The sequence below is a fragment of the Salmo salar genome, chromosome 01, assembly GCF_965601325.2.
Source record: "Salmo salar chromosome 01, fSalSal1, whole genome shotgun sequence".
Classification (NCBI taxonomy): domain Eukaryota; kingdom Metazoa; phylum Chordata; class Actinopteri; order Salmoniformes; family Salmonidae; genus Salmo; species Salmo salar.
In genome coordinates this window covers 13,758,883-13,773,468 of record NC_138291.1, presented here as the reverse complement: position 1 = coordinate 13,773,468, position 14,586 = coordinate 13,758,883, and the positions used below count along the sequence as shown (strand labels likewise).

At 45.2% G+C, this 14,586-nt stretch overlaps 1 protein-coding gene across 4 annotated transcripts in view; it reads left to right on the top strand.

Moving 5' to 3' along the window:
* The window catches only part of si:ch211-15d5.11 (oxidation resistance protein 1), a 29,935-nt gene that overhangs the window by 11,683 nt on the left and 3,666 nt on the right, over positions 1 to 14,586 (top strand). For 3 of the 4 annotated variants that reach the window (XM_014128715.3, XM_082966568.1, XM_014128931.3), the window contains 11 exons: positions 1,093 to 1,203; positions 1,794 to 1,967; positions 2,644 to 2,775; positions 7,804 to 7,988; positions 8,286 to 8,701; positions 8,960 to 9,122; positions 9,365 to 9,545; positions 10,341 to 10,457; positions 12,297 to 12,449; positions 12,790 to 12,885; positions 13,437 to 13,510. In XM_014128715.3, the coding sequence (XP_013984190.2) occupies positions 1,093 to 1,203; positions 1,794 to 1,967; positions 2,644 to 2,775; positions 7,804 to 7,988; positions 8,286 to 8,701; positions 8,960 to 9,122; positions 9,365 to 9,545; positions 10,341 to 10,457; positions 12,297 to 12,449; positions 12,790 to 12,885; positions 13,437 to 13,510 (1,802 nt within the window). The remainder of the gene's footprint in view (positions 1 to 1,092; positions 1,204 to 1,793; positions 1,968 to 2,643; positions 2,776 to 7,803; positions 7,989 to 8,285; positions 8,702 to 8,959; positions 9,123 to 9,364; positions 9,546 to 10,340; positions 10,458 to 12,296; positions 12,450 to 12,789; positions 12,886 to 13,436; positions 13,511 to 14,586) is intronic. The other variant, XM_014128860.3, reaches the window with a different exon arrangement.

Sequence of the window (14,586 nt, the reverse complement as noted above, 5' to 3'; positions counted from 1 at the left end):
GCCAAGTTAATTTACTTCTATTGAAACGGAACAAAAAGGCTACAAAATATTTCTATACACACAACAGCTGTTAGATACTGCTATCTGACAGATAGCTAGAGGCGAGAGCTGAACTGTCCATGGTAGCTACCACCGAGCTAGTTCATTCTCTTCAGACAGAAGTTTAGTCGAGAGGGGATGAATTAATTAGCTAACGTTACATGTCAGTTACACTACTAGCTCAGCACTGGGAATAAACACTTTTTTTCTTCTGTTAAGTCAAACAGAAGTTACTTTGCCAGCTACGGCAGTCAAATAAAGAGTAGCCAGTTTCTGCTCTGCTTGCTTTTACAACTTTTACAACACACAGACAGCATCTGCAGAAAGTAGCACCATGCTGGTCAGAAGCTTTGCCTTCACACAGCCTGTCTGCATGCTCTGTGGTGTCTGCGCAGTCCTAAATCTAGCTGGCTGTAACCGCCAAACAGCCTACCGGACCGCTCTGAGGCGTCCGCATGGTCCTAAAGCACACCGAAGCCGCTTTTTTGTATCACAGTGCAATGATATAACTGCAATTTTAGAATGTGGTGGGGTCATGTCCCCCCGTCCCCAGTGAAAGTTGCGCCCCTGTCTGCATGGAGTCTGTCAAGCGTTAGGAACGTAATTTAGGTCAATGGGCCCCGTCTGTCAATAGTTGAGTTTTGGTTGTGTTGTGTGGGAGGCAGCGGATGGAGGATTTGCATGATATTATTGGGCTTGTCAGGGGGCTGTGGCGCTTCAGCAAGACAACACCTACCTACCTACCTACCTACCTACCTACCTACCTACCTACCTACCTACCTACCCAGCAGTGGTGTTCACTAATCTGTAATGATAGGTGTAGTAGTAAGTAGCCTTACACAAGCCTTGACTGGTGTGAGCCAGAACACCTCATAGGGCAGGAGCCCTACCTCCTGTTTCTGTAATCATAGGTGTAGATCCAGCTAATAAGCATTCTGAAAATAAGTAGGCCTCAACCTCAAATTATTGGAAAAGATTGGTATTATTTAGTCTGATTGTATTTTCATATTGGAGTACCTAACGTGGATTTCTGCACTACGTGTGTACTCACAGGCCCACCATGAAGACACTGTGTTCAGTGTCACCTCCCAGTACAGTAGCATGGGAGATCAGACCAAGCTGAACAGGCATATCTCCACCTCCTCCTCCCTCATCTCCCGGCAAGTAAGAAAAAGTCACCATGGTTCCCAAACTTATCAGATGCTACATACATGCATACATACAGTATATGACACTGGTATCTTCTGTCGTTGTATCAGCATTCTGAACGTTATCTTCACCGAGAGATGTGACAGGTTATTTCTGTCACATTTCACGGTGAGGAGACCTGACACACTAATTGCAGGCCTGCGGGTATGATCAGCTTCATACCATTTGAAGAGAAATGGACAAAATGTACATTGTCATCTTTTATCTCCTTACATGTGGTTTTTTTTTCCAGTATAATGATCAAAAGTCAGCATAGTGACATTATATGTTGCTGTTTTGTTTGTCCCTTCCACTATGGATTTGACATGCAAAGTGAGTGACAGAGCATAGCTTTCACCACATGGCATTCTGGGAAAACCTATTTGCATGGTTACCACTCAACGTCCATGCCTCCACTCCAGTAGGCTACAGAGGAGACCACAGATGTAAAGTTCAGTTAGAAAGAGGAAGTGGGAGGTCCTAGACTTGGCAGAGTATTATTAACAGCGGTGCTTGAGTTTGTGTTGTTCTGTGTTGTGATGTTTCTCCGCTCTTCCATTTTGAAGCACCTCCGCGTTCCCAAGAGTAAAGGCTCTGGCCAAGGCTCATCTCCCGTGGCGACGCACCCTGACCCCGACCTCAGGCTGGAGCCAGAGTTGGACACTGACCCAGGGCTTTCTCCGGCCCCATCGCCCAGCCCTCACTCCCTGTCACCGGACGCAGAGTATGACAAGTTACTGGTAAGGACAATGTGGATGAATTTATTCCACAATCCACACAGAAGAGGAAGTACATTTAACAATGTTTTTAAATGATTTAACCATGTTTTTCTGTGTCATGTCAGGCCTTTAATGGAGTGTGTTATTGCTTTTGGTGTGGTGAACCTGCCTGTTCTTGTTAAGAGAGGCTAAACTAGCTTAGCAGAGCTGAAATTGTTCAATAGAACAAGAGTCAATGCAGGACTGGAAAAACCTTTAGCTAATGGCAATGATTGATTGTTTCTTCAAATGCTGTTCTTTTGGAAGCTGCTTAGTTAGCTTTCAATGCAAAGCACTGTTTTAACGAGTGGATAATGCCTTCTTTAAACACTGCTAACTTTTATTTTCATTTTATTTAACCTTTATTTAACTAGGCAAGTCAGTTAAGAACAAATTCTTATTTTACAATGCGGGCCTACCCCAGCCAAAACCTCCCCTAATAAACCTGGACGACGCTGGGCCAATTGTGCACTGCCCTATGAGACTCACGATCACGGCCGGTTGTGATACAACCCGGGATCGAGCCAGGGTCTGTAGTGACGCCTCTAGTACTGAGATGCAATGCCTTAGACCGCTGCGCCACTAGACTTTAAAAAAGTGAATTTCCTCTGCTGTGTTTTAAAAATAAAATAAACTGTGCTTGCTTTGATTCTCATAGGATGTGGAGGCGGTGCAAATGCCTGATGGACAGCTCTGCCTACTGGCCCTCCTACCTGAGTGTTCCGTGGGGGAGGGGTCAGCGGCCATGCCGTACCTCAAGCTCTTCTGCCGCTACATCACTGACCGCAAGGTGGGTGGAGACGAGTCATTCTCGCTCACTCCTCTCTAACCTCTTGCTGACCTCTGTTTCACCACCCACTCACCTCTCCCACCTCTCTCACCCCTAGCATTAACATAGATGGAAAGCTACTGAGGATGGTAGCTGACTCTATAGCCACTCCTAACTGTCATATCTTTAAATCTGAGCCTAGAGGAATGTCTTTGTCCTGAAACCTGGAAGGAAGCTAAAGTCATTCCGCTACCCAAGAATGGTAAAGCGCCCTTTACTAGTTCTAACAGCCGGCCAATCACTTGCTGCCGGCTCTTAGCAAACTTTTGGGGGATTGTTTTTGTGGACCAGATACAATGCTACTGTATTTCTCTGTATTTCTCTGACTTTCCACATGCTTACAGAGAAGGGCACTCAACATGTACTGCACTGACACAAATGACTGATGATTGGCTGAAAGAAATTGGTAATAAGAAGATTGTTGGAGCTGTATTGTTAGACTTCATTGCAGCCTTTGATATTATTGACCATAATCTGTTATTAGAAAAACATATGTGCTATGCCTTTACATCCTCGACCATATTATGGGTTGAGAGCTATCTATCCAATAGAACAGAGGGTTTTATTGAATGGAAGCTTCTCTAATGGTAACATGTAAAGTGTGGCATTTCACTAGGCCCTCTAATTATCTATCACTAGCATGTCACCTTAGACTGTAAATTGTCAAGGTCAAGGCATATTGATTCAATTGTTGTAGAGATACTCAGCATTTTTAACACCACAGTCGACCAAAAAAGTCCTGCAGGCTCTAGTTTGATCTAATCTTGAATATTGCCCGGTGATATGGTCAAGTGCTGCAAAGAAGGACCTAGAAAAGCTGCAACTGGCCCAGAACAGAGCAGCACGTCTTTCCCTTCTATGTACAGAGGGCTAATGTCCACAGTATGGCTCAAAGTAGAGGAGAGATTGATTTTGGGTTGGGTGGTATCTAGATGGTGTCCAGATTTTCCTACCGTCATATTGTTTCTGTACCATACCTGCATTTACAGTATTACCAGAGGTGCACACAAGGGGCACTATATATATATATATATAGTTATACTGAATTTATAGTTAAACTCAGCAAAAAAAGAACGGCCCTTTTTCAGGACCCTGTCTTTCGACGATGATTCGTAGAAATCCAAATAACTTCACAGATCTTCATTGTAAAGGGTTTAAACACTGTTTCCCATGCTTGTTCAATGAACCATAAACAATTAATGAACATGCACCTGTGGAACGGTCGTTAAGACACTAACAGCTTGCAGATGGTAGGCAATTAAGGTTACAGTAATGAAACTTAGGACACTCAAGAGGCCTTTCTACTGACTCTGAAAAACACCAAAAGAAAGATGCCCAGGGTCCCTGCTCGTCTGCGTGAACGTGCCTTTGGCATGCTGCAAGGAGGCATGAGGACTGCAGATGTGGCCAGGGCAATAAATTGCAATGTCCGTACTGTGAGATGCCTAAGACAGCGCTACAGGGAGACATGACGGACAGCTGATTGTCCTCGCAGTGTCAGACCACGTGTAACAACACCTGCACCTGTACATCTGAACATCACACCTGCGGGACAGGTAGAGGAGGGCAACAACAACTGCCAAAGTTACACCAGGAACGCACAATCCCTCCATCAGTGCTCAGGCGGTCCGCAATAGGCTGAGAGAGGCTGGACTGAGGGCTTGTAGGCCTGTTGTAAGGCAGATCCTCACCAGACATCACCGGCAACAACATTGCCTATGGGCACAAACCCACCGTCGCTGGATCAGACAGGACTGGCAAAAAGTGCTCTTCACTGATGAGTCGCGGTTTTGTCTCACCAGGGGTGATGGTCGGATTCGCGTTTATCGTCGAAGGAATGAGCGTTACACCGAGGCCTGAACTCTGGAGCGGGATCGATTTGGAGTTGGAGGGTCCGTCATGGTCTGGGGCGGTGTGTCACAGCATCGTCGGACTGAGCTTGTTGTCATTGCAGGCAATCTCAAAGCTTGCGTTACAGGGTAGACATCCTCCTCCCTCATGTGGTACCCTTCCTGCAGGCTCATCCTGACATGACCCTCCAGCATGACAATACCACCAGCCATACTGCTCATTCTGTGTGTGATATTTCCTGCAAGACAGGAATGTCAGTGTTCTGCCATGGCCAGCGGAGAGCCCGGATCTCAATCCCATTGCACACGTCTGGGACCTGTTGGATCGGAGGGTGAGGGCTAGCGCCATTCCCCCCCAGAAATGTCCAGGAACTTGCAGGTGCCTTGGTGGAAGAGTGGGGTAACATCTCACAGCAAGAACTGGCAAATTTGGTGCAGTCCATGAGGAAGAGATGCACTGCAGTACTGAATGTAGCTGGTGGCCACACCAGATACTGACTGTTACTTTTGATTTTGACCCCCTCCATTGTTCAGGGACACATTATTCAATTTCTGTTAGTCATATGTCTGTGGAACTTGTTCAGTTTATGTCTCAGTTGTTGAATCTATGTTCATACAAATATTTACACATGTTAAGTTTGCTGAAAATAAACGCAGTTAACAGTGAGAGGACGTTTCTTTTTTACTGAGTTTATAAGCAATGGCGTAGCAAGCACATTATTATACAGTGAGGGGAAAAAAGTATTTGATCCCCTGCTGATTTTGTACATTTGCCCACTGACAAAGAAATGACCAGTCTATAATTTTAATGTTAGGTTTATTTGAACAGTGAGAGACAGAATAACAACAACAAAAAACCAGAAAAACGCATGTCAAAAATGTTATAAATTGATTTGCATTTTAATGAGGGAAATAAGTATTTTACCCCTCTGCAAAACATGACTTAGTACTTGGTGGCAAAACCCTTGTTGGCAATCACAGAGGTCAGACGTTTCTTGTAGTTGGCCACCAGGTTTGCACACATCTCAGGAGGGATTTTGTCCCACTCCTCTTTGCAGATCTTCTCCAAGTCATTAAGGTTTCGAGGCTGACGTTTGGCAACTTGAACCTTCAGCTCCCTCCACAGATTTTCTATGGGATTAAGGTCTGGAGACTGGCTAGGCCACTCCAGGACCTTATTGTGCTTCTTCTTGAGCCACTCCTTTGTTGCCTTGGCCGTATGTTTTGGGTCATTGTCATGCTGGAATACCCATCCACAACCCATTTTCAATGCCCTGGCTGAGGGAAGGAGGTTCTCACCCAAGATTTGACGGTACCTGGCCCCGTCCATCGTCCCTTTGATGCGGTGAAGTTGTCCTGTCCCCTTAGCAGAAAAACACCCCCAAAGCATAATGTTTCCACCTCCATGTTTGACATTTACATTTTAGTCATTTAGCAGACGCTCTTATTCAGAGCAACTTACAGTAGTGAATGCATACATTTCATACATTTCCTTTTTATTTTTTTGTACTGGCCCCCCGTGGGAATCGAACCCACAACCCTGGCGTTGCACACATCATGCTCTACCAACTGAGCCACAGGGAAGACCCGAAAGTATTCCTCACCGTTCTCATTTGACGGTGGGGATGGTGTTCATGGGGTCATAGGCAGCATTCCTCCTCCTCCAAACACGGCGAGTTGAGTTGATGCCAAAGAGCTCCATTTTGGTCTCATCTGACCACAACACTTTCACCCAGTTGTCCTCTGAATCATTCAGATGTTTATTGGCAAACTTCAGATGGGCATATATATGTGCTTTCTTGAGCAGGGGGACCTTGCGGGCGCTGCAGGATTTCAGTCCTTCACGGCGTAGTGTGTTACCAATTGTTTTCTTGGTGAATATGGTCCCAGCTGCCTTGAGATCATTTACAAGATTTGGGCAGATTCCTCACCGTTCTCATGATCATTGCAACTCCACGAGGTGAGATCTTGCATGGAGCCCCAGGCCGAGGGAGATTGACAGTTCTTTTGTGTTTCTTCCATTTGTGAATAATCGCACCAACTGTTGTCACCTTCTCACCATGCTGCTTGGTGATGGTCTTGTAGCCCATTTCAGCCTTGTGTAGGTCTACAATCTTGTCCCTGACATCCTTGGAGAGCTCTTTGGTCTTGGCCATGGTGGAGAGTTTGGAATCTGATTGATTGATTGCTTCTGTGGACAGGTGTCTTTTATACAGGTAACAAGCTGAGATTAGGAGCACTCCCTTTAAGAGTGTGCTCCTAATCTCAGTTTGTTACCTGTATAAAAGACACCTGGGAGCCAGAAATCTTTCTGATTGAGAGGGGGTCAAATACTTATTTCCCTCATTAAAATGCAAATCAATCTATAACATTTTTTACATGCGTTTTTCTGGATTTTTTTGTTGTTATTCTGTCTCTCACTGTTCAAATAAACCTACCATTAAAATTATAGACTGATAATTTCTTTGTCAGTGGGCAAACGTACAAAATCAGCAGGGGATCAAATACTTTTTTCCCTCACTATATAAAGCCATGATCACATGGAACTCCCTTCCATCTCAAATTACTCAAGCAAACAACAAGATAACTAATACAACACCTCACAGCACAGCGCCTCTCCCCTATCTATCTGACCTGACCTGGTCCATAACCCAAAGGACATCATGTCAACTTGACACAACTGTAGGAAGCATTGAAGTCCACATTGGCCAGTATCCCTGTGGAACGCTTTCGACACCTTGTAGAGCCCATGCCCCGACGAACTGAGGCTGTTCTCAGGGAAAAATGGGGAGGGATGTAACTCAAGATTAGGAAAGTGTTCCTAATGTTTTGTACACTCAGTGTATATGTACTAATGTATGTATGCATGGAACTGTCCGTAGAACCTCTTTTGGTTCTATTGTTCTTATTTAAAATGTGTGTAGTACAGTCCTTCAGCTGTTCTTGTCTATTGATGTTCTGTATTATGTCGTGTTTTGTGTGGACCTCAGGAAGAGTAGCTGCTGCTTCAGAAACAGCTAATGGGGATCCTAATAAAATACCTGCTCACCTCCCACTCATCGATCTCATCTCTCACCTCTCTTTCTTCACATGCTCACCTGTCTCTCACCCCTCTCTCTCTCCCTCTCTCTCTCACCAGGGTGTGGTTTCTGGTATCTTGCTGGTGACGTCCAATAAGATGTTCTTTGACCCGTGCAAGACTCACCCGTTGGTGATAGAGCACGGCTGTGAGGAGTACCTGCTGTCCTGCTCAGTGGACAGCCTGGCCTCAGTCTCCTTCTACTCTGACATCTCCCACGTGCACTTCAACTCCTCCACACACAGGTCAGCGCTAAATGGCTATGTGCACGTTCAAGGCACACACCGATTTGGTGTAGCTTAGCACAGATCAACATATGGCCCACTGTTCAGCATCCTACAGCTGTACCATGGCCCACTGTTCAGCATCCTACAGCTGTCATATGGCCCACTGTTCAGCATCCTACAGCTGTCCTTCCTAATATTGAGTTGCACACCCCCCATTCATTTTGTCTTGCCCATTCACCCTCTGAATGACACACATACACAGTCTATGTCTCAATTGTCTCGAGGCTTAAAAAGTATTCTTTAACCTGTTACTAGGTGGAAAGGAACAAAAAACATACAGAAAACTGGCTCCAAAACTGTCAAGATGCTCGAGCAGGGTGGGCGGCGAAGCAGCAGTAGCCCTCCACACCACAAGGGGGAGACTGTCCCAGCACTGGTGTCTGCTGCTACGTCGGAGCTGAGGTCTGACCTGGCTCTGAGCCTGGTCCAGGGGTTCTCTGAGGAAGAGAGGAGCAGTGACATGGCTGAGTGGCAGCTGGAGGGGAAGGGTAGTCCGCTGGAAGAGCTGGTTGTGCAGTCATCCAGGACTGTGGAAGGAGCCGTGTTGAGCAGTGCTGCCACCTTCTGTTGTGGAGGACAAGAGGCAGCAGGGACAGGGAATAAAGTGAGGATGGAGCTGGTGGGCAGAGAGGGGATGAAGAAGCAGCAGTCTGTGAGGAATCAGACACCAGGTAAGGAAAGGAATCAAGTCAATAGGTTTAGATCATGGTTTTATCCCAAGGAGTACTGTTTAGTTCATTTTTCTCCATCCTTCCCTCTCTCTCTTTTCACCTTTCTCTATTTCTCTCTCTCGCTTTCTCTCTCTCTCTCTCTCTCTCTCTCTCTCTCTCTCTCCCCATCTCTCTCTCTCTCTCTCTCTCTCTCTCTCTCTCTCTCTCTCTCTCTCTCTATCTCTATCTCTCCCTCATTCTCCCCTCCCTCTTCTCCAGGCCCCTCTAGACTGTCTTCAGGGACTTCTGGAGGTCTGATGTTTGTCAGGCTGCGACTCCAGCAATCCACTGGGAAGAAGAAAGGTGTGGCTGCAGGCTTGCTGCTGGGGACAAACAAAACCTTACCCCGGAGGGACTCCTGGTTCGCCTTCTCCCAGGAGAGGTAACCGTCTGCAGTCTGGAGCCACAGAAACAGACTGTTTTAGTTTAACATTAACATTCCGTTTAGATTCTGTGAACATTAACACCTCACACTGACAATGTCTAACATTAACATCAAGTTTAACATGTCTCCTGTAGCGATTTGAATTGCTGTTGAATGCTGAGGAATGTAGAGGCTTCAAGTTTTTTTTAATGTTCACATTAGAAGTTAATCAAAGGTCTGATGTGTCTTGTCGCCTGTAGCTCAGATGAGCTGTACGCCTACATGAACCACTGGAAGCCTGGCCTGTGCATGCGTGAGGGAGGGTCGGGGGAGGGCGACGAGGAGGAGTTTGTACTGGTTGAAGACAGAGAAGAAGAGGAGGAGAAGGAAGAAGAACAGGAGGTGTCCAAGGACCATGGGCGGACAGGGGAGGACTGGGAGGTAAGTCTGTATTTTACTGGGGAGGACTGGGAGGTAAATCTGTATTTTAGTGGGGAGGACTGGGAGGTAAATCTGGATTTTAGACTGAGGGGGACTGGGTGTTAAATCTGCATTTTACTGGGGAGGGCTGGGAGGTAAGTCTGTATTTTACTTGGGAGGATTGAGAACTAAGTCTGTATTTTACTTGGGAGGATTGGGAACTAAGTCTGTATTTTACTTGGGAGGATTGGGAACTAAGTCTGTATTTTACTTGGGAGGATTGGGAACTAAGTCTGTATTTTACTTGGGAGGAATGGGAAGTAAGTCTGTATTTTACTTGGGAGGATTGGGAAGTAAGTCTGTAATTTACTGGGGAGGACTGGGAGGTAAATCTGTATTTTAGTGGGGAGGACTGGGAGGTAAGTCTGGATTCTAGTGGGGAGGACTGGGAGGTAAGTCTGGATTCTAGTGGGGAGGACTGGGAGGTAAGTCTGGATTTTAGACTGGGGAGGAATGGGAGGTAAGTGTATTTTACTGGGGAAGACTGGGAGGTAAGTCTGGATTTTAGAGTCTTTGAGGAGAGTCATAAAGAAAGGCTGGAGTGCCTGATGTGGACATACAGGTAAACTGCAATAAATTGCTTTTGACTATAGCGTTAAGTAAAGACCCCTTGTGCACACCATGGCCTGGGGAAGTTGGGCAACTGTTTAAAAGTTTGAGAAGTGTTTAGGTGGGGTCAGGGATTATTGTTTGACGTGTGTGTCAAGTTTTGGATTTTAATGATTTTATGACTAGGTTGTGTGTCTTGTGTTGCAGCTGGTGACAGTGGAGGATGGTAGAGAGAGACTCCCTCTGGACATGGACAAAGATCCAGAGGGACTGTGTGAGATCGTAGCCCAGAGTCGCATCTTAGACGCATCGCTTGTCAGAGAGGTGAGTGTGAGCACATGTTCATAGACAGAACTTCACAAAACACACGCTCCGTCTCATCTAATCACACACAAATTCACAATGGAAGATCATTCACAGATCTCATCCATTCTTGGATAAGAAAGATAGATAATTACTTAATTAATCCCAAATGGGAAATGAATGACTGCTTCTCATGACGTGTCGCTGGCCAGCGCCACACATAGAAGAAATTGCACACGTTACTCTTCTTGCCTCTAGTTCCACAAATGTATTGACTGGTCTGGGTTTAAAGTTAAATCCAGAGTCTGAGACTTAACCTAACTTTCCTACTTCAGGCTCCCTTGAGCAGCACTGTCCTTCAGTCAAACACATTTACTGAACCTTCGTGCCGAGTAGAGTACTGAAAATATTCAAAACCTCTACTGTGGCCATGTTTCACGATAGAGGGTGAAGTAGGAAAGGATCAGGTATGAAGGGGTTTAGGTATGAGCTAGAACACCGGTAGTGAACTCCAGTGGAGAGATTTAAAGGTCCAATATAGCCATTTTTATCTCTATCATTTTATTTCTGGGTAACAATTAAGTACCTTACTGTGATTGTTTTTAATTAAAATGGTCAAAAATAAAACAAATATAGCTTCTTAGCGAAGAGCAATTTATAAGCAAGAATTTTGCTAAGACTGTCTGGGAGTGGTCTGAGTAGGGAGGGGAAAACTGAAAATGAACTGTTATTGACAGAGGGGTTTGGAACTCTAGAGGGAACATTATCTGATGTCACCAGGCAGGCCAAAACTCCATCCCACCACAATAGGCCGCAATTAGCAATTTCAAGCGGTCTTTTCAAACAGCTCTTACACTAAAAGAGCATACCGGTAATCATAATTTTCACAATTTTACAGTATTATTCCAAACTCGGTGTGGAAATATACACTGATGGTACAAAACATTAGGAACACCTGCTCTTTCCATGACAGACTGACCAGGTGAATCCAGGTGAACACTATGATCCTTTGTTGATGTCACTTTTTAAATTCACTTCAATCAGTGAAGATGACGGGAAGGAGACAGGTTAAAGAAGGATTTTTAAGCCTTGAGATAATTGCGACATGGATTGTGTATGTGTGCCATTCAGAGGGTGAATAGGCAAGACAAAAGATTGAACTGCCTTTGAACAGGGTATGATAGAAGGTTCCAGGCGCACCTGTTTGAGTGTGTCAATAACTGCAATGCTGCTGAGTTTGTAACGCTCAACAGTTTCCTGTGTGTATCAAGAATGGTCCATCACCCAAAGGACATCCAGCCAACTTGAAACAACTGTGGGACGCATTGAAGTCCACATTGACCAGTATCCCTGTAGAATGCTTTCGACACCTTGTGGAGTTGAGGCCGCTCTGAGGGCAAAAGGGGGTGCTACTTAATAGTAGGAAGGTGTTCCTAATGTTTTGTACACTCAGTGTATATAAAACACAGGAAAATCACGTTTTTTTACTTCACTTGGCCCAGCGACGTCCAGGTTAGGGTTTGGCCGGGGTAGGCCGTCATTGTAAAAAATAATTTGTTCTTAGCTGACTTGCCTAGTTAAATAAAGGTTAAATAAAAAATGAATTAAGCAGAGCAGTACTGTGATCACTTTGAACCAATACATTAGCTAATGAGCCCTGCAGGTCAGCTCTGCAAGTGGCTTATTGTTTCCAGTCTCATTCACTTAGATACCAACTATCTCCCTTTCTCTTCCTCACTTTCTTTTCCGCTCATTTTAAACATGTAATAAGTGTATATTCTCCTATCTTTTTGCCCCTTCCGGCTCTCTCTTTCTCTCCCGCCACTCTTTCTCCTTCTCCATCCGTCCGTCTTTCTCCAGCTCTCAGTGGAACTGCCACCCAGGACAGTAGGCCACACATGGCAGCTGGCATACAGCACGTCTCGTCACGGCTCCAGCCTCAAGTCCCTCTACCGGAGGCTGAAAGGCAGCGACTCGCCTGTACTCATGGTCATCAAGGACTCACTTAATCAGGTGTCCTTTTGATGTACTCGTATTTGTTATTTTCACGTTACAAACGACACCCCTAATGTTCCACGCACCATATTTTGAAGATCTATCTGACTTAGGTGTTAGAGATTACACAGAATGTGTGCCATAGACTACCTGCTTTTCATTTCATTTGCACCATTAACTTGGACACCCACAGGTCAAGACTACTGTGGGGTTAGTTTGAATAACATACCGATTTTCCAGGAGCCACAGAGTTCGTTGTGGTCACCGAATGAAGTCCCCCATTTTATGAAGTCTGTCTCGTTTGGTTACCAGAGAGTTGTATTTTGGTTAATGGTAGGTTTGTTTCTCTGTGCCCCAGGTGTTTGGGAGCTTCCTCTCTCACCCTCTGAGGCCGAGCGAGACCTTCTACGGCACAGGAGAGACATTCCTCTTCATGCTGCTTCCTCGCTTCAAGGTCAGCCAAGACACACACACACACACACACACACACACAATATGACACACACTATGGCTCACCCACACACACACACCTTATGACACACACACAATATGACACACACACACACTGTGACACACTATGACACACACACATTATGACGCATACACTACACTCACAACCAATGCCATATAATTCTCTCCCACATGTTCTAATCTGAAATGTGGCTTTCTAAGGTATCGGTGCAGAATTGTTGTTTTGCCAAACTGAAAAGACGATACTGTTTGTTGTAAATCTTGCTGACATATTGCAGGAGTTTCCATAGCAACCAAATTACTATTCACATCAAGGTCTCTACCAACGTCACATAATCGATTAGTGCATGAATGTGGATTAAGAAACAGGTCACTTTCTGCTTTTATATGCACAAACAACGTGTAGGAACTCATTGCTATCAATAGTGTACTGTATATGCATAGCATTACAGAAGGGCAAGGTCATTCATAAGCACAGAGGGGTACTCCTGTGTTGGTATCCTATACTGACTCTGTCCTTGTCACGTCCCACAGTGTTTCAAGTGGACCGGAGAAAACTCCTTCTTCATAAAGGGAGACCTGGACTCTTTTGCTATTGGAGGAGGAAGGTGGGGTCACTCCGAGTCATACCAATATGTCTTAGGTTATGGTTTTCTTGATGCTGATGTTATTTCTGTTTGCTTGACACTTACTGCATGTTGGTGCTACAGCTACACTACATGACCAAAAGTATGTGGACACATGCTTGTCAAACATCTCATTCTAAAATCATGGGGGATTAATATGGAGTTGGTCCTTTGCTGCTATAACAGCCTCCACTCTTCTGGGAAGGCAATCCACTAGATGTTAGAACATTGCTGCAGGGACTTGCTTCCATTCAGCCACAAGAGCATTAGTGAGGTCTGGCACCGATGTTGGGCAATTAGGCCTGGCTTGCAGTCGGCGTTCCAATTCACCCCAAAGGTGTAAGATGGGGTTGAGGTCAGGGCTCTGTGCAGGCCAGTCAAGTTCTTCCACACTGATCTCAACAAACCATTTCTGTATGGACCTCGTGTTGTGCATGGGGGCATTTCCATACTGAAACAGGAACGGGCCTTCCCAAACTGTTGCCACAAAGTTGGAAGCACAGAATCGTTTAGAATGTCATTGTACGCTGTAGCTTTAAGATTTCCCTTCACTGGAACTAAGGGACCTAGCCCGAAACCATGAAAAACAGCCCCAGACCATTATTCCTCCTCCACCAAACTTTACAGTTGGCACTATGCATTGGGGCAACTAGATTTCTACTGGCATCCGCCAAACCCAGATTTGTCCATTGGACTGCCAGATGGTGAAGCGTGATTCATCACTCCACTGCTCCAGAGTCCAATGATGGCGACACCACTCCAGCCGACGTTTGGCGTTGCGCATGGTGATTTTACGCCTTTATCACACTGACAGTGTTTTTGCACAAAATGGTATGCAGCATCATCTGGATATGTGTGCAACAAAAGTTAAACATTCACCTTCTGCTACCATTTCTGTCAAGCAATCTACTCATACAGTTTGACGCATACAGTTGAAGTCGGAGGTTTTCATACACTTAAGCCAAATACATTTAAACTCGGTTTTTCACAATTCCTGACATTTAATCCTAGTACAAATGCCCTGTCTTAGGTCAGTTAGGATCACCACTTTATTTTAA